The 18,713-nt window shown below is 38.7% G+C and overlaps 1 protein-coding gene across 1 annotated transcript; it reads left to right on the top strand.

Moving 5' to 3' along the window:
• Positions 1 to 3,434: 3,434 nt before the first annotated feature.
• LOC106956220 (neural cell adhesion molecule 1-A-like) lies at positions 3,435 to 15,552 on the top strand (the record flags this gene model as incomplete). The annotated part of the gene is made up of 4 exons (XM_015046919.1): positions 3,435 to 3,709; positions 5,008 to 5,124; positions 6,499 to 6,888; positions 11,490 to 15,552. Coding segments are annotated over 4 exons (903 nt in total), but the record flags the coding sequence as incomplete, so codon positions are not given.
• Positions 15,553 to 18,713: the final 3,161 nt, after the last annotated feature.

The following is an 18,713-nucleotide window of genomic DNA, read 5'->3' as shown; positions in this document are numbered from 1 at the left end:
ATCGATCTCTCAGACGTGTGGGATTTTCAGTTTTAGAACTGAGATTTATCACATTCGGTGTGTCACCAGCAGTTTCCTGGGGAGATGGCTCGGTCCGGCACCTGCAAACACAAGTGTTTCTCCCGACACACAGATGTGAGCATTTAAACCCCCAGCTCTAAACCGTGCGGCATGATTTATTGCTCCTGTTAAAATGCAAATGAATCAATGAGCAGAGAGAAACGCAGGTTGTCTGTAACGGCGTGTTGGCACCTGTAAGAACACGCAGCAGAGACACGCTTCTGATGTTCCAATCAGTCAGGAGGGGAGAGTCACAGTTAGGGGAATTTAAATTAGAGTTAGCCTTGGGATGCTAGACTTTTCTTGCACTACTGGCTGTTATTAACTTCCATCAGATAGAGAGAGGAGAGGGTGGGGGACGTGCAGCAAAGACCTCAAGGTCAGGAATTGAACCACGGACCACGGCGTGAGGATCCGCTCCACCACTGCGCCACGCAGTCCACCTACAACAACATGCCTGTCCATCTGCACTGCAGGATGAAAGTCATGTTTAGCTTTGCTATAACTGCACAGCAATGCTGAATGATTTACTTATCTAATACTCCATGTAGTGATTATGATCTCATTTTGGAAACATTACAAGCTGGAGTAATGAAACGACATTAGTTGTGCATAAATGCTGATTTCAACACGAATCTTTGGACATTCTTGCTACTTTGGAGGCAATTTAAATCAATAGGAAATACCTTGAGAGAAATTATGCTAAAATGAAACCTTGGTGTGATTTTGAGTGTTCCTCAACAGTTGTTTTGCACAAATTAAATATGGTTTGCAAATGATTGTATTTCATTCCGTCTAGCTAGCAAATAAAAAGAGGCCGCTTTCACATGAGCACATGATCTTCATTTGGAAAATGTCTTTTGTTTTTTCTTTCATTGCTCCGAAGGCTCTTTAGCCAGGATTTCTGCATTGTTCCACTTTCAGTTGGGAGTTTAAAAATACTCAGAATGGGCTTGAAAGTGTTTAATAAACCTAAACCTTTGGTTGGAAAAATGGTACAACTTGAGACTTCTGTGTTTAAGGTGGTCGTGTTTATGGAAATCACTGGAGAGCCAGTGTGCATGTCCACAATGAAGCTCCCAGAAAAGCTCCAAAGCCTTTACCACCATCTGTGGATTCATACTTCTGACTGTAACTTTGAATATGCAACAACTGCTGCAACGGCACCGACAGAGAACCTGCCATATGCTGACTTCAGCACATTTACTGAAGTAATAAAGCGAATGAAACAGAAGTATTGCTTTAGGTGTTATATAATAGTGTTCATCAAGCTGTTTATCGCTGCATTAAAATGAACGCAAACAGTACATTTACCACATGCCACCTTGCAGAACATTTGTTTGTGAGGACAGTGAACGGCAAGCAGGGTTATTTTAAACAAATATTTTGTTGGACAAATGCAGGTTTTAGCCTTTGATGATACAAAGATTTATACAGCAGCTCAGCACTGCCGTTCTGGACCACTGAGTATAACAGTACAAATGTCTTATATGAACTTAAAGGTGATTTAGTGAGCAGAATGGAGCTCCCATTCTCTCCAGACAGTTTGATGGGCTTTTGATCCTGAGCAGACCTCAGTGCTTCGAGGAAACAGCCTTCACTGCATCTGAGCCTCACTCGGCCTCTGAATTTATCCCTGTGTTTAGTTTAATTTATTTAATTTTTTTTTACAGTGCATTACCTCTGAGGAATACACTGTGGAATAGTTACGTATGTAACAGTGTTGCTTGTGTAATATTGTTTGAAAGAAAACAGTTAAAGTTCAGTGAAGATTAGATGAATCTTCCAGGGGAAGCACAAGAGTTATTGGACTGCTGTAGAAACTGTCTCTCGGTCTCACAGTGCGTCTGCGAGTCGAGGACAGCGACTCTAATAGAAGTCAGGGATGGCCTCTTTATCAGCACAACGAGCCGCCAGCCTGGTCACCTCCTCCCTGCATTTCATCCCCACCAAAGATGAGCTCGGCCACAGTGGTCTCTAATTAAACATCACTGTCGTGGGTTTGCTGGCACAGTCATTGGTGTACAGAGTGGACAATAGGGGGCCAAATACACAACCCAGTGGAGCGCCAGAGATAGGGCCCGCTCTGACTCTGAACCTGGTCAGAAACAAAGACCTGTAGATATCAAGTCCCAATATGGTACTACATTAAAATAAAATAAACTGTTTTTAGTGCTCCAAGGTCCTGTTCTTAGCCCACTTTTTTTTTTGTTTTATAGTTTACATATTTAGTATACATAGTTTGCCATAAGTGTTCGGGTGTAGGTTTCCAGATTTACAATTATAAAGCTTCTAATTAACTGGTAAGCAGATTACATCTGTGTCAACAGGATGGACTGAAGATTTGGAGTTCATTCAATATAATTAGAAAAGTCATTTTTAGCACACAGTGTAAAAAAAACTGTTTGTCTTTCCTCAAGAGACTGATCTTTTATCAGTTATCTGTAATGTTGGGTCTTATGTAATTACTCAGTTTTATTTCTTCAGTTTAAACATTGAATAAGATCCTTTTGTTACTCAAAGTCCATCTGAAGACAGGGTTTGCAAATTAGCTGAGATTCTAAACACTGAAGAGTCTTTTCTTTTATTGAGCACTAGATATAGGATGCAAACTAAGAAGCTAAAGTAAGGCGCTGCAGATGAAACCCTGGACAGAAAACTAAAATCAGTCTTGCAGTGTTTTACCAATGCTGCTATATATCTCCCCCAGTGTTATCCCGTCCCATTCGAAAATAAGTGGAGCATCACAAAAATCCCAGGGGATGATGAATTAGTTTTTGCCCAACATGTCAGCACCTGGAACAGTCCTCTGTGGTTTAGGTTGCTTCGGACACGTGGGAGAGAGGAACGATGCTGGATTCAGTCCAGACTCTGTTCTTAACATTGTCTGGAATCCATGCAGGACGTCTTCCAAAAAGAGCTGGAAACTAAAGCCAGTAAAGCTTTTGGCATCGACTGAAGACTAAACATTGTATGAAAAGTGTCAGCAACATCATATTAAATCCTTTAGTTTCTTCTCCCAGATATTGTTCAAACTCTCGGAGCAAAAAGCAAGAGAACTGTTGCAGAACAACTTAAAGTTATCTATGGATTCACCTTTCACAGATTCATGTTTTAAAAGCTTAAAAGTGAATTTGATAGAGTAGAAAGTACAACATTTCCCTCTCAAAGATGGAGTGGAAGGTTTTTTTTTTTGTTGTTTTTTGGGGGGTTTTTTGGGAGGGGGGAATATACATACTTGGTGATTCCTCCAACTGATTGCTTCACATCTTCATTGAGTCTCACCGTATCCCTCATCGCCTCTCATCATGTCTGTCCTCTGTCTAATTTCCTGGCTGCCCCCCTCTCCTCTCTCCTCCTCTCCTCCGTGTTGAAACCCTTCTTTCTCTTCTGTCTTGTGTGGTTTTCGTATCCCCCCTTTGCCTCTCTCTTCCTCTTCAGACACTGCAGACGGCGGCTCAGGACTCGGCACCGGCGCCATCGTGGGCATCCTCATCGTTGTCTTCTTGCTGCTGCTGGTGGCCGTGGACGTCACCTGCTATTTCCTCAACAAGTGCGGCCTCCTCATGTGCATCGCCGTCAACGTTTGCGGGAAAGCCGGGCCGGGCGCCAAGAGCAAGGACATCGAGGAGGGAAAGGCGGCGTTCTCGTAAGCGCACGCATTGTGATTTTGCTGCCTGCTTCTGGATTGATTGAAGAAAAAGTATAATCTGACATGCTCTGAAAATTCTGGTAAAGATGCACAAAATGTCATGGCTTTGTGAGCCCAAGGTGCAGCTGTTTAGCCTCCTCCTCCCTGTGCCGTTGGAGGAAGGTGGAGTTGATTTTGCCAGATGACCATGATCCCTCTGAAAGACCCAATCACAGCAGACTCTCAGTTTTCTGATGTGGAAGACATCAGACTTGTATTAAAAACTTGTCTTAATGTTCATAATGCAGTCCACTGTAACAGGCCCACAGCATCACACATCCTCCACTCTGCTTAACATGAGTACAATCACTAGTTCAGCAAATTTGAAGAAAGTAAAAATTGCAAAAAATAGTTACGGTTTTAGAGTAAAAATGAGAAGTGTTGGTGGTAAAAATAAAAAATAAATAAATAAATTGTGGCAGTAGTAGTTTATTAAAAATACCTTTTATTGTAAAGAAAAAATAAAGGATACATTTTTCTAAAATGTGCAGAGTGAGATTACTCTGCTAAACTAAAACACACATTTACTTTAAGGCTTTTCACACAGCCTAATCATTTTACCAGTAATAGTGGAGGTTTCTGCTGCTTCTCGAACAACGAATGCGAAATGCAATCACGTCAAATGATTAGGAATTACAGACAATGCTGGAATGTTTGGAGCAGCGTAATTATTAATGCAACCTTCCTGAAAAGAACGCTGTACTTTGATCAGGAATTCACCTCAATATGTTCGCCAGCTTCTCCTCATGGAGGCAATGCACACAACAAATAAATATTTCAACCAAAGCCTTCGCAAAACACTTCTTCAGAGCCTGTGCCACGCTGTGAACCGAGTCGCAGCGGCGAGAGCTGCAGAGATGTTTTGCACCTTTAGATCTCAAACATGTCGTTCCCTGCCAGCGAACGCTTTAAAGACGAGCACAATCAGAGAGCCGAGTGTGGCGGCGGCGAAGCCCTCCGGGGGGGAAGAAAAAAAACTGCAATCAGAGCACGCAGGTTGGTGGAGGTGGAGGATGATCAAATATTGGCTTGAGTGAACGAGACAGCGCGGTTGACAGCCGAACAGACCGACTGTGTGTGTCTGAATCTTTGAGCTCATTTGTTTTACACTGCCGCTGATCATTTGCGTGAGGTGACCGTGTGTTCCCGGGCCGCAACGAAGAGCTGCCTGACTGAACTGAGACCTCCTCTCGTCTCACAAACGCACGCCTGAATTTATGCGTCCGTTTGCTCTTTCCCTTTCTTTCTGACGACAGGAAGGACGAGTCTAAGGAGCCGATTGTGGAAGTGAGAGCAAAGGAAGAAAACACCCCGAACCAAGAAGGAGGGGGTCCCACTGAGCCCAATGAGACCACCCCGCTGACAGAACCAGAGTGAGAACCGAGCGCTTTAATTGGCTCTTTGAGAGACGGTCCAAAACCAAGTCTACACACTTAATTGGTGGATGGATGGACGGCTTATATATGCAGGATTTTCAGATGAAATAAGACTGGACTCGCATATAAAAACAGTGCTGTATGGAAGTATTCATACCCATTGAACCTTTTCACATTTTGTCACAATACATCCTCAGGTTTTGGTGTACGACATCAGAATTGATGTGATAAACCAACATTTAGTAGCTACGAAGTGGAAGAGAAATAATTCATAGCTTTGTTTGCGTCGACGTTTAGCAGCAGCTTTCTTCCAGCTTCGCTCATCTACACACTGCAACTCCTGATTCTTTGCAGCACATCTACAACTGTTTAATTGGGTTAACATCTGAGCTTTGACTAGGCCATTCTAACTCATGAATACACAGTGGCTTGCAAAAGTATTCAGACCCCTTGAACTTTTCCATATTTTGTCACATTCCAACCACAAGCATAAATGTATTTCATTGACATTTCTTGTGAAAGAACAGCACAAAGTGCTATAAAGTAGGAAGACATTTACATGTGATTCAAAATATATATGTGAAAACAAATTCAGCCTGTTTTCTCTGTCTGTACTGAGGTTAGATTACACACACATTAGCAGTCATCAGGCAACTTCTCGTTTTTCTTTCCATTTTATAATCATACTGTAGTTTGTGTTGCTCTGTCACATAAATCCTAATGAAATTAATTTAAATTTGAGGTTTTAGTATTGAGAAAAAACGTCTAAAAGTTTAATGGGTATTAATACTTTAGTTGATGTACAGCTTTGAGGCTGAGAAGCTACATTTCTTTTAGCTGTTTTCGTGCTCGTAGGAAGCTGTTTGAAGGAACATTCATAACAAATCCTTCGCTACCTCACATTTTAAAAACATGGTGCTGTGGAGTTTTAGCAAACAAGAGTGGAGAAAATGATTGGTGACTTGCCAGAATCATTTCAGCTCTTCAGGTTTGAGGTCCAGCTGCCGTTGGATTTCTGTGGCTTTATGTTGTTTCTGTACCAAACAGAATCCCTTTAGTTTCTGTAAAAGCTCAGAGCAGGAGCTGCAGACCGACTCCTTCATCCTGGGAAAACTGCTTGTCCATTCTTTTGATTATTTTGTGATTCCCCCCCCCCAATATTTTGTTGCTAACATTTTGACTGTATAGATTTTTACTTTTTCCACTGAAGCACAGAAGCACTTAAAACCTTGTTGTTGCCCTGACTTCCACTCTCACTCTACCCTTTATTTTTTTGTTCTTTTTTGTTTTGGCTCTATGCTTCCTCTCCTGTGTCCACCCCTCTTCTTCCACCTCTCCCCCACCCCCTCCCTGCTACTTCCTGCCAAACAGACCTGCCGCTGCCGACTCCCCGAACACGGCGGTAAACCGACTCCCCCCGGCTGCTTCTAACTCGGTTACAGAGAGCTTTAGCACGCCACAGACTAACTCCTCTCCTAAAAACACTGCTGCAGCCCTTTCCAATTCACCTAAAGCAGACTCCGAGTGCAGCGTCGGGCCCCTGGTTGACCTCAGCGACGCTCCAAAAGTTGCCCCTGCCTCCAGCCCTCCTGTATTAGAGCCAGTTAGCCCACCGCCCGCTAATGGCGACAGGCCTCAGAACCCGTGTGAGTCAGTGAGAGCCCCCAGCAGCACCCAGAGTAAGGACTTACAAGTAGACGGCCAGAGCAACGATGCCCGCTGTGCCCCATGCTCAGACTCCACCACATCAACCCAAAATGAGTATGAACATCTCTGTTTCCTTTATTGCTCCCTTTTGTTCTGGTCATTTCATGAGGGCTACCATTTTTTTAAGGAGAACTTCACCCTTAAACGGTTCTTCCCACATGCATGGTTCTGCTCAGAACAGAGGTGCTGCTGCGCCTCAGTCCGTTACAGCAACATCCAAAAGCTTTTTTATTCCATTCCATTCATAAAGTGAAACTGATTAATTGAACACATAGTGTGGATTTTGCTATTAATTCTTATGACTATGGCTTATATTGTCTGCTTTAAAGGATCATTTCAAATAATTAATTACACAGATTTTAATGGATTAAATTTTGAAAAGGGAATTTTTTTTTTTTTTTTTGCGTTCCCTCACAAATGTCAATTTAAAATTTCAAATATATACACATCTAAAGAGCCTCAGTAAAAACGTGTTTATTCTTAACTCTCTGGTACAAATCTGTTTTTTTATTCACTGCATGTTTATGTCTGTTTGTGTTATGTTGAGATGGAACTGCACACGAAAACATCCAGCTTTTCTATACTAAAGAAAAAGATATAAAACTTCTGATATTTCATAAGTTATAGATGGATAAACCTTACGACAACCTTATATAACAGCAGAAAGTATGATGGCCACCGTAAGAAAGGCTTACAGTACCCAGTTATGCCGCATGAACTGATCTGTACATTATTGTGAGGGAATGCAAAAAAAAAACAACAATCCTCCATGTTCCCATGTTCTGCATCTGATAGCATGTAGCAGCACAGACATCCCTTACAGTGATGTCAGCGTCCAAAGTTCACATTTCTACAGAAATCCCATGAATGTTCATGGAACACTGTAGAGATTCACCTTTCAGTTGTTGTTTCCCTGAAACTCAGGCATTTAACTCACTGGACTATGATTTAATCCATTTAAACAGTTTTTCATTGGCAGAGATTTGATTTTAAGAGGCTAAAATCTGGAGCCAAATATAACCAATCAATTATCTCACCAAAATAAAAACTTGCTCTTAAAGACCCCATACAGCCAAGTTTGAGGCCAAGTGTGAAGAAAGTTTAAAACGACCATCACATTTCATCAGTCCCTGTTAAAACTGCTGATCTGTGGAAGATATTGATTGCCTCCATCTCACCCTGAAATATGTTTGGCCGTTGGCTCTGTACCAGGATCCAATAAGCATCAGCTGTGGGCAGAGATCCAGAGGCAGCAGGAGCTGTTTCACCTGAATTAATCATGTGGAAGAAGGAGCACAGCTGCGACTGCAGACACGTCCCACACTTCAAAAGTTAGGAGAAATTTGTTACACAGTAAATATTCATAAATTTTATAGCATTCGTTGTGGCTTTTGTTTTTTTTTTTTTTTTTTTTTTTAAGACTGACGTCTATATCTGTGTGAGAAATCAATGCATTGTGGGAAATCTAAAAACAATAAGTCTGGACATCAGCACTTGTGGATGTCAGGTCAGTTTTTGGACCATTTAAGGGTGGAAGTTCCTTTAACGTTGCCATATGTTCTCCATCGGTCACTGCATGCCTCCACCCTCCACCCGCTGCCTCCACCTGTTTGCTTATTAACCTCACAGAAACGAGCATCTTCCCACCGTTTGGCTCGTTAGCGCTCAGCACCGCAGGCCTCCACGTTACGGCTAACATGTAGTTCAATGTGGGAAAAGATTTAACAGGGGTGATAAAAAAAAGTATGTATTTCATCAAAACATTGAAATAAATTACTAAAACAAATATATGCATTTGGAAGTTTAATAAATAAAATCACAGTTTAGTATTTTTATGTTTTTCATTAAAAAAATAAATAAGATGAAAGAAAAATAATATAAAGTCAGAAAGTGTAAAATTCACAGTCTCATGACACATGTAATGTAAAATAGAGCATCAAAAACATGATGAAATGAAATTGAAATATTAAAGTTAATAGAATTACAATGAATAGAAAACACAAAATTATGTTGAAATAGAATCAAAGAGTGAAGTGAAACTGCAGTGAAGTGTAAAATATAGAAAACTAAAATAAAATAGATGAAATAAAAAAAATAGAGCGAAACAAATCAAATTAAATAAAGGTAAATAGTAATGTTTTGTATATTGTTGGCTCACACCTTCCCTACTAGGCATTTATAAGAAACACAGTCGAAGGCAATAAATTAAAATAAAAGTCATTTTTAAGTGATGAAAATATAAGTTAAATCAATAATATGGAAATAAATACATAAAGTTAAACTAAAAATTTAAATAAAATGTAAGCAAATTGTACATTTTAAACAAGTGAAATAAAATATAACAAAAACAAATTAAAATAAAATAATAAAATGAACAAAGTTGTATGCAAATTCTGTTTGACAATATTTTTTGTCAGAGTAGGCAGCTTTTGGTAGCAAAATCTTTTTCTGGCGATAAATCAAGATAATTTCATTGCCTTAAAGGAAACAGGGATCACAGTTTCACAGCAGGTGTTTCTGGTGTCCGTCTCCTCGTGGCTGGGCCCCACACACTTCTCCCTGATAGATCAGCTCTCCAACCAGCAGCTGGGATGTTGGAGCTGATTTTTCTGAATCCCACTCCGTAGTTTGCAGACGTTGCTGATTCCTGACAGCCTGTGAAGCCGAGGAGAAAACTGTAGCAGGAGATGAATTCCTGAGAGACACTCGTCCTTCTCCTCTTCCTCCATCTCTTAATTTGCTCACTCGGCTGCTCCGGGGAGGATGTCAGTGATGAAGAGCGAAGCGTTTACGGCTACTTGGGTGCAGGGAGCTTGTCAGCTCCAAATCAGTGTGATGAAAGCCTCCTTGTCATTGGAGGGATTTTCCTTCACAGCTCAGACGGGCCTGAAGCAGAGCGCTCCCGCTGTGCCGTCCTCCATCAGAGCTGCCGTTTTCACTGCCGTAGACTCCGTCAGCTCCAACCTCTCTGTTTGCAGATGGTAAAAAAATCTGCAGACCGTACAAATGCTAAAAGCTGGAATCTGAAATGGTGACGTATCAATTTAAATTGTACTTTGTCCCTTTTTTAAGTAAAAGTTACAAAGGAAATGCAAAAGTTTTTGGCAACTCAACGACTGAACCAGGATTCCAGTTTAAATGTAATCTTTCATCAAAATAAACAAACATTTGTCTTAAATGTTTTTATGAGGCTCTTCTGCAAATATCCTGCAGCCGTAGCAAATGCTGCAGCTTTGCTAAAGGTAACGGAAACGGAGTCGTTAATTGTTTTGCAAATGCAAACCTGGAAAGTGTGATCTGTATTTTTATTCATCACATTTACCTTTGACATGCACAAGTTAGATGCTGGGTGAAAAAATGTTCCTTCAGAAGACGCAGAATCAGGGAACAGGGTCAAACAGAGCGACAGTCATGTAGTGTAAAGAGACTTTCTGTGACAGATGTCATAATAAAAATGAACAGAAGTCATGATCATTATGGAAGTGTGCACATGGATTTATCATTTGCTGGTTTCTATTTCAGACATAGTTTGGTGTTGTGTTCAACTCTGGAGCATTTTTAAAACAGATTTTCTTTTAAATGTTAATTAGTGATTCTTTGTTTTATACATAATGTTTCAGTTCTTTAGAAACAATGTTGAAATGTGTTTAAATATGATACATGTTCTGCTGAAATGTATTGCTTTGTCGCTGGCTAGAATGGCCCAGTCAAAGTCCAGACTTAAATCCAATGGAAAAATGTTTGACAATAGAATCTCTCCATCCAGTCTGACTGAGCCTGAGCTGTTTCACAAAGGAGATTTCAAACTTTGATTTCTAGACATGGAGATCTGGTAGAAACATCCTGCAGCTGCAACCGCAGTCAAATCTGGTTCCAGTTCTCCAAAGTACCGACTAAAGGTTCTGTTTGCATGTCGACATCATGCATTTCAGATTTTTATTTGTTAAAAAAAAGTGATAAAACCATAAGTCCTTTTTCTTTCATTCACATAAAATCCCAGCAGCATGCACTAAAGTTTGACAAAATGTACGTTCAGTATTTCTGCAAGGCAGAACGAAATTAAACATGAATTTTATGAGGGTTTTTTTTTTTTTAATCGGTGGACAGGACAGAAAAACGTGAGGATCAGAGCAGTTGTTAGAGAGGCGGCAGGCAGGACAGCAGAGGAAAAAATAACACATTTTTAGACTGGAAAAAAAAAAAAAGTGATGTGTGGCTTCAAAGTCTGTTCCCATTGTGTCTGAGCTCAGCTGAGTCCAGATGGCATGTAATCCTCTGGTGTATTGTAGTCTCTGTTGTAGGCCGCACCTCGGTCCTTCCCTCCCTCCAGCGCTGTGTCTACCGTACCGGCCCTGTGTGTCATTCCACATCAGCATTCATTGTTCCTGGGAAGTAGCTGTGACATCCATGTGCTCCTGTCTGATGCCCGGCTAGGATAGCGAGCTCAATCCCATTAAGTGTGAAATGCATTCAGTTCCAGGAGCGAGAACAACAAATTCCCTCAAAGCATCCTGCATGTTTTCACCTCTTTCCTCCCTTTGAGGAATCAGACAAAAAAAAAAAAAGGCAAGACAGTTTGGCTGTGAAAAGAGAGCCTCGTCGATTCTAACGGAATCTCCTTCTTCCTCTTTCGCTCCTTTTGCTCTCGCCCGCAGCGGGAAGACTGTGAAGAGCGACAACGCCAAAGCCGAGCCGGAGGTGAAGAACGCCACGGCCGAGGTGAAGACGGTCCCCAACGAGGCTCCTCGGGCGAACGGCAATGAAAGTAAAGCATAATGTCCTCCAGCCGGGGCAGCAGCGGGGCGGAGGAGGGAGGGAGAGGTGCAGGTTGGGCGGGGAGAGTTTGGGGTGTGGGTTTTACAGGTTAAAAACGGGGGGTGGTCACAGTCACTGAAACTTCGAAACAATTTCACACACACCACCCCACTGCATTAGGAAAAAAATAAATAAATAAAGCAGCAACTCAGAAGATATAAACTACAAAGAAAATGCGTGTTTCTGCTGGAATATGAGCAGGAGTGATAAACCTCATGCGACGCCTTAGTTCCCAATACATCCACCTAAATCAGTCACTGTAAAACATTAGATATTCACACGTCATGTCACCCATTTTTGTACGTAATAAGCAGATCAGCGTCTGTCATATTTTCTCTAGATAAACTTGGATGAACTGTAGCTTTGCCTTTAAGATGCACACAAATGTAAGACCGACTCTACTACTCTTTATGCAGTACGCTCATTATTGTGATGATGGATTATGGGTCTTCTTTTTCCTTTGCCTGTGGTTTTTCTTTAAATGCTGTTCTCACTGCCTATTTAGCTGTTTCTTAATGTCTTTATTAAAGCATGTGGATTTGTTGCAAAGTTGCTGTATTTCTGTAAATTCATATGTGATCGGGGTTTTTTTTTTCTTTTCCGCTTCTTAATCCTGCGTTTTCCTTCATTTCATCTTCACTCTCCCAAAAAAAAAACAAAAAAAAACGGAAAAATGATTGTGAGAAATATTCACGTAAAAGTTAATGTCTTGTTTTTTTTCCTCCTTAGTCTGTTTGCAGGCTGTTTATACATGCACCAATCAGAGTTTTGTTAATACTAATTTCAGTAAGCCAACTCCGATTTCTCTTCAGTAATTTTAGGTAAATGCATTCAAAATGTTGTTTTTTTTTTTTAATTATTATTATTATTATTCTAGCTTTTTAAGACATCATTAATCAATTATATTTGGAGCCAAGGCAACATGTCGCGGTGAAACAGGGCTTCACACACAAATATTAGCCAACTTTAGCTTCTTATATTAGCAATTAGCGTTGTTAGCATTAATAGCTTTATACCACAGTATAAAGATTCCTATTCTCTAGACACGCTTACCTTCGATCTGAGCCCAGAAAGTTTACATTTCTAAATTCAACTTGCTTTGTGGCAGAGATTAAATGCTTGGGAAGATAAAACAAAGCAACGTTACTGTAAAACCTTCATCCTTCCTTTAGTCAGAAGAAATTTCAATCCCTCTCTTTAAAAGTAGCAGCCAAAATGACCTCAATGTCATTTTTAAACATTTTACTGATATTCAAAAGACTGCTCAATAGACTTTAGTATACATCACTCAGTCTCAACTTCCACACTGAAGAGTGTTGCTGTTAGCACAAGGTGTGGGACATTAATCGGTTAAAAAAATATCAGATTTTTGAGTTTCCAATCCTTAGTTTTTCTTTTGGTTCATTTCCTGGCTTCTGACAAACAGCATGGTGGGTTTGGTCGCCATGCGTTGTTAGTGTCTGTTAGTGTTCTTCAGAAGCTGATTACATGTTTTATTTTATTTTTTACTTTCATTTTTTTTATAAATCAAACAGTTAGAGCATAAAATGTTTTTTTGAGTTTTTCCCCAATAAGCCTGAAATTTTCATGCCAAATCCTTTAGTTCTTGCGTGTTAACCTGTATATGGACTCAATTTTCAGGGGGCCTTCATGTTTTTGTTTAGATTTTTTTAGATCAGTTAAATCACAGCTTCATTCTTTCTGACTGGCTCCTGTTAAATCCCAATTTTCATGCCTTAAATTGTTTTCATCTCTTAATAAATATCTTTAAAACCCTCCTTAAAATTCCTCATTAACCTTAACTAAATATTGAATAGCCAAATATAATGGGCCTTGGATGAATATTCATGAACTGGACCAATGAAAACCTGCACTGCAGGATGTAAATAATGGGAACCTCACTTAAAATCTACCATTTAAGTAATTTACTTATGTGAGGAGATTTACCTGTAACCTTGTTGCACTGTTTGCAGTTCTCCATCTTGTATTAAAATACATGTATACAGACAAACTAGGTCAAAAATGTGTTCTTCTCATGAATTAAGCTTTGTAACCCTGTTAAAATAAAATGACAAATTAAGGTTTGTGTATAATTAGAAATTACCCATGCATTGAAAACATTTAGATTTGTACAGTTTTTACAGTACAATATTCTGTTATAAATTGTACAAAATATTGTACAATATTAATTGTACAACTCTGTTCAATTATTTTTTTTACAATTCCAGCACCAAGCATCAAAACATTTTGAGCGAAAGATGTCATGTTTAATTCCGATTTTACGTTTTATAGAAGAGCTAAACCCATATTTGCCCCCCTATTTACTGGGAACTCTAAAATCAACCCACAGTAATTGTTCAGGTTGATTTCTTTGATTTGGAACTTTGCATTTGTAACAACAATTTGTTAAGCATTTGTACAAAACCGATTCACAAATATAGATATTTTCTGCAGGTGCATAAAAACATTATATCCACAAAATCTCAAATGAAACCAGTGGTGTGGCCTAATGTTTCATTAATCCAGCCGAGTTGTTTTTGGGCGCTCATTCAGTACTGAGGTTTCATCATCAGACGGTCGGCTGATTCTTTGTAAAAATTCCAAATACTGTAAAATTAGATGGTGAAATCCCACTGACAGTAACATACCCAGTTCTGATGCAGCAGGACTCTGTGAATTCCACACCTTTATGTTTCAAAACTCGAAACCTTTGCATTTTGAGTTCTGAAAATGTACATGTTTTCCTTCTCTCTCACACGTGTGTTACACTTATCCTGAGGTTTCCTTAAAGTGGTTTGGACACGTAGGTTAGGCAACATGTTTGGACTTTAGAGTGAAACATGGAGTCAGTTTGGACTGAGATGTGGTTGTTCTTATGACTCATTTTAGAAATGTAGATCCACGTGTGTTATGTCTTCGTATTTGACTCCTCCATAGCCGGAGTTTGTTTTTTTCTTTTATCATATTTATTGTTGACATAGTAACCGAACTCAACTGGATCTTTGGGTATTTGCTGTTTCTCTTTTCATTTTGTGGCATCAAATCTGAAGGGGCTTGTCTAAATCTGGTCAGGCAGTAAATAATTGAGCAGCTTGTGTCATTTATTAGCCTTTCTATTGAATTGTTTTAAAGATCAGCCCATACAACTGCAAAAAAAGAAAAAGAAAAATCGGTTTCACTTTTAGTTTTTCCTTCTAGCAGCTTTATGAAATCCATGAAGTTTTAAATATTTTTTATTTGAAATTATTTTGACGGCAGCACCTTCCTAACTTATTGGCTCTCCTGGTAGAAAGTCTCAACATTCATTTATCCAACCTGAAATTTCAGTGATGAAAAAAAAAATCCCACCTTAAAATAAACTTTTTTTTTTTTTTTTTAACAAGAGTGTTGGTAACTCTTAAAATGATAATAAAATAAATGTACTTAATTTATTTACCAATTCTGTACACTGTTAAGCTGATCGTACTGTCAAGGAACATAATGCATAAGTTGAATATGAAGAGTCACAGAGGCCCATCTCCATGGAAACTAAGAAAGATAACAGAACATGCTATTTATATAAGGTGGGTGTTGAAATTTTAAAAAATCTGGAAACGAATGATATTTCAAAGAAAAAAGCCCAAGCTTTTCAATATTTAATCAGAAATTTTTAGAATTTTTAAAGAGGTGGTACAACGTTTTCCAAAGCTCCTTTTTGACTTTCTTAAAAAGTAATAACATAAAAATAAAAACATAGAAATGTTCCCCAATTAATAAATCTTTCTAAAGTAAAGTCTGGACTTTTCATTGTTTTTCGGTGAGATCGTGTTACTGTAGGACATTTTATGTAGAGTTTCCTGCATCTTTACCAAGGCGGCCAATAAATGCGAAGGTTCTGCTGCAAAAAAAAAAAAAAAAAAAAAAGACAAACTATTGAACACAGTCAGGCGTGATTGCAGAAGTTTTAAACGGCAAAAATCTTTCTTTAAAAATTGTTTCCAAAAAGTCCAAACTGTCACAAGTCCTACAGATTCTGATGGCAAACCACCAAGCAGAGAGATGTTCAGGTTTAGCTTTAAACTGACTGAAAACAGAAGGTTCTGCCTGAGGTGGGAAAATCATCTTGATAAAAATGAGCTCGGTCTCTTGATAATAAAACGTCTCTTTTTCTAAAATTCTGCATTTGAAACATTAAAAAGCAGAGCAGAAATTAGGTCTTTTTCTGTACAGTGTTGTTTCCACCGTAGACTTGCAGCTGGTTAAGTGTGAACAGCAAACACACGAGCCTTGTGTGTTAGAGTTGAGCTTCTAGTGTGATTGTGATGTAGCCGGTAGCGAGCGCCGAACCCGCCGTCAGCAGCGTAGAGACGTCCGGCTGAGTGCCTTTAGACTGAAAGACGACGCCATGCATTCCCTTCCTCTTGGTTTCTGTGCTCCGAAGTTTCCCCTTTTCTTCCTCCTGTCAGTTTCTTTCCTTTCGCTGCTCCATTCAGCTGTAAATGAAGCTTCTTCAGACCCTCTCCGATGTTCTGTAAGGCTGCATTATTCCGCTTCCTTTTGGACGTTTTGTCCATTCATTCCTTTATAATAAATATTTCAAGGGAAAGATTATTGCTAAGAACCTTACTTTAACTTGACCGCAGTCTCGTTTAAGGAAGGTTGGCCATGACCAAAACTACACAGACACAATGAAACGAGCCAAAAGGAGATATTTAACGTTTTAACGCTCAAAGCTAGCATCAGGCGAAATCAGTGCGGACAAGCTAAGAACATATAAATTATGTTTCCAGAAATGATCAGATTTGTCAAACAGCATGAATCATTACTTAAAATTCCTTTTTCATTTTTAAGATTTATTTTCTTCATGTTTTTATGCTTTTCAAATGTTGAGGAACTTGTTCTGGTCTCTTCTAAAACAAAACAAAAAAAGTTAACTGACTTAATTTTGCCTGGAAATGTGTGAAAAATGACATTTTGTCTTGTTTTGTTTTGCTTTTTTGTTTTGTTTTTCTTGCCTTAAAGTTGTTAAAATGTCTGGATTGATCGGTTTTGCTGGTTTATGTGATTTTTTTAAAATTCTTTTTATTCTTCATTAGCCAGAATCAGTTCTTTAAAAACCCCCTTTTCCTTTTTTTTTCCTTTTTTCCCTTTTTTTTTTTTTTTTTTTTTTGATCGGGGAATAAAAAAAAGATGAAAATTTCATTCCAAGGTCCTGTGCTCATGTTACACCAGAGGGATTTGTAACATCCATCATGCTCAGAGGAGCCTCCGCCGCCAGCAGCTGGTCGCCGTCATTGATCCAGAACTTTCTGTCCTCCAGTCTTTCTCTCTGTAAACAGCAGCTCAGTCTGCTTCTCCTCTGTCTGAGTGTCTGTCTGTTCACTATTCCCTGGTGTAAATACAGAATACTAACTGAGGAGTGAAGGAAAACACATTTTGACTTTGCATTCTGTCAGAAATGTTTGTGTTCAATAAAATTAAAAGGAAAAAAATATATATTTTGTGAAGAATTTATTTATTTTTGTTCTACTAAAAATGATGAGCTCAGTGTAAAAGAAAATGTAAGAAACAAACTGAAATTTTTGAGCAGATTTTGATCAGTATCTCCAGTCAGAAATGTTCTATGTTACAGCGAAACTTTATTTAATAAAACTTTAATTGAATTTTACTTTTTTTTAAGTCACGTTTTATTCAAATTAATTTATTTTAAATAACCTAATATTTGTTATAAAGTTTTTAATATTGCCTGTAGCTTTTGGGAAGGGTGGATGTATTTTGGTTCTGAATATATAAAATAAAAACCTTTAAATTAGAAAAAAAAATCCATACATTTATTCTCCATTTTCAAGTAAATCTGCTTATTCCACAGAGTTAATTATTGCACAAGTTTGTTAATTTTCCTGTTCAATTCTTTATGAAATAAAACTTGACAACATTCAACAAGTTCATTTTAGAAGGTTAATTAATCAGGCTATCTGCAGCCAGCTGCTGCACAGGCCGTTTGTAGTTTACCAAGCGCAGATTTAGCAGATCAGTGAGCTCCTTTCTCTGCTGGGAATATTTCCAAATGGCTAAATTTGCCTTTCTTGTGAGTGAGGGGAAAACAGAGCACCCTACCTTCACCCAGATGACCCGCAGCGTAACGCGTAAACCTGAGAGGTTCTGTTCAGTAACGGCTTCAGGTCTGCTGAGCAACACAACCTCAACATGAAAACAGAATCCTGTTGACCTTCATATAATTAGACGTTAGTATTTAAAGATTAATACACATTTTAACATTCAGTTTATACTTTTTATTCTAAATATACTTAGTCATGTCGCATGTGTTCAGCTCCCATAATAGACGAGAATACAGAAACAGATGAGTATAAACAACCCTCGGCCGTTAATGCTCTTCTTCAAGATGTGAAAAATTGAAACTAAAGGCTCTTTGGAAACTAAAATCTGAATTTCTACACAGGAGAATAATCAAAATTTTATCGCCTTGATGTATTAAACACAAGGACAAACTGGGACATCCAGCCAAAGATTGTTCGACTTAAAAGTTTTCCTGTAAGGCTGTCAACTGTTAACATATTTATAATGTACATCCTTAGATTAAAATTCATTCAACATGCTTTGACAAACACATGAACAACTTACACGGACTGATTTTTAACAGGGTTTATTTTGATCAACATGTACTTTTACATACTGACCACCAGAGGGCAGCATGGCCCCAGTTGTAACATAGGCCTAACCCTGAACGACTGATCTCGGGCCTTTTTTCTACACATGGAGATAAATATTAGGACATTTTAGTTAGCAAATATGACTGAAATTATTTTATTGTAGTTGAGGTTCAGTGTGTTCATCAAAACCGTTGAGATTAAAATATTTTAGTTTTTCACTGGTTGAATTAGAATTTTTGAAACCTAAAAATTACCTAAATGCATGTAAATTAAATTATATGTAAATTACCTAAAAATAAATTAAAGCTCAGTTATTGCTTGTTAGACTGAAACTCCTGTCATAAACTTAGTTATTCTTTGATGAATTGGGGTCACTAGTAATCTCCATTTAGACGTACCTGCTGACATCTGGAG

The sequence above is a fragment of the Poecilia latipinna genome, unplaced genomic scaffold, assembly GCF_001443285.1.
Source record: "Poecilia latipinna isolate Pla-1442-1.1 unplaced genomic scaffold, P_latipinna-1.0 Scaffold798, whole genome shotgun sequence".
Lineage (NCBI taxonomy): Eukaryota > Metazoa > Chordata > Actinopteri > Cyprinodontiformes > Poeciliidae > Poecilia > Poecilia latipinna.
This window is presented reverse-complemented; position numbering and strand designations above follow the sequence as displayed.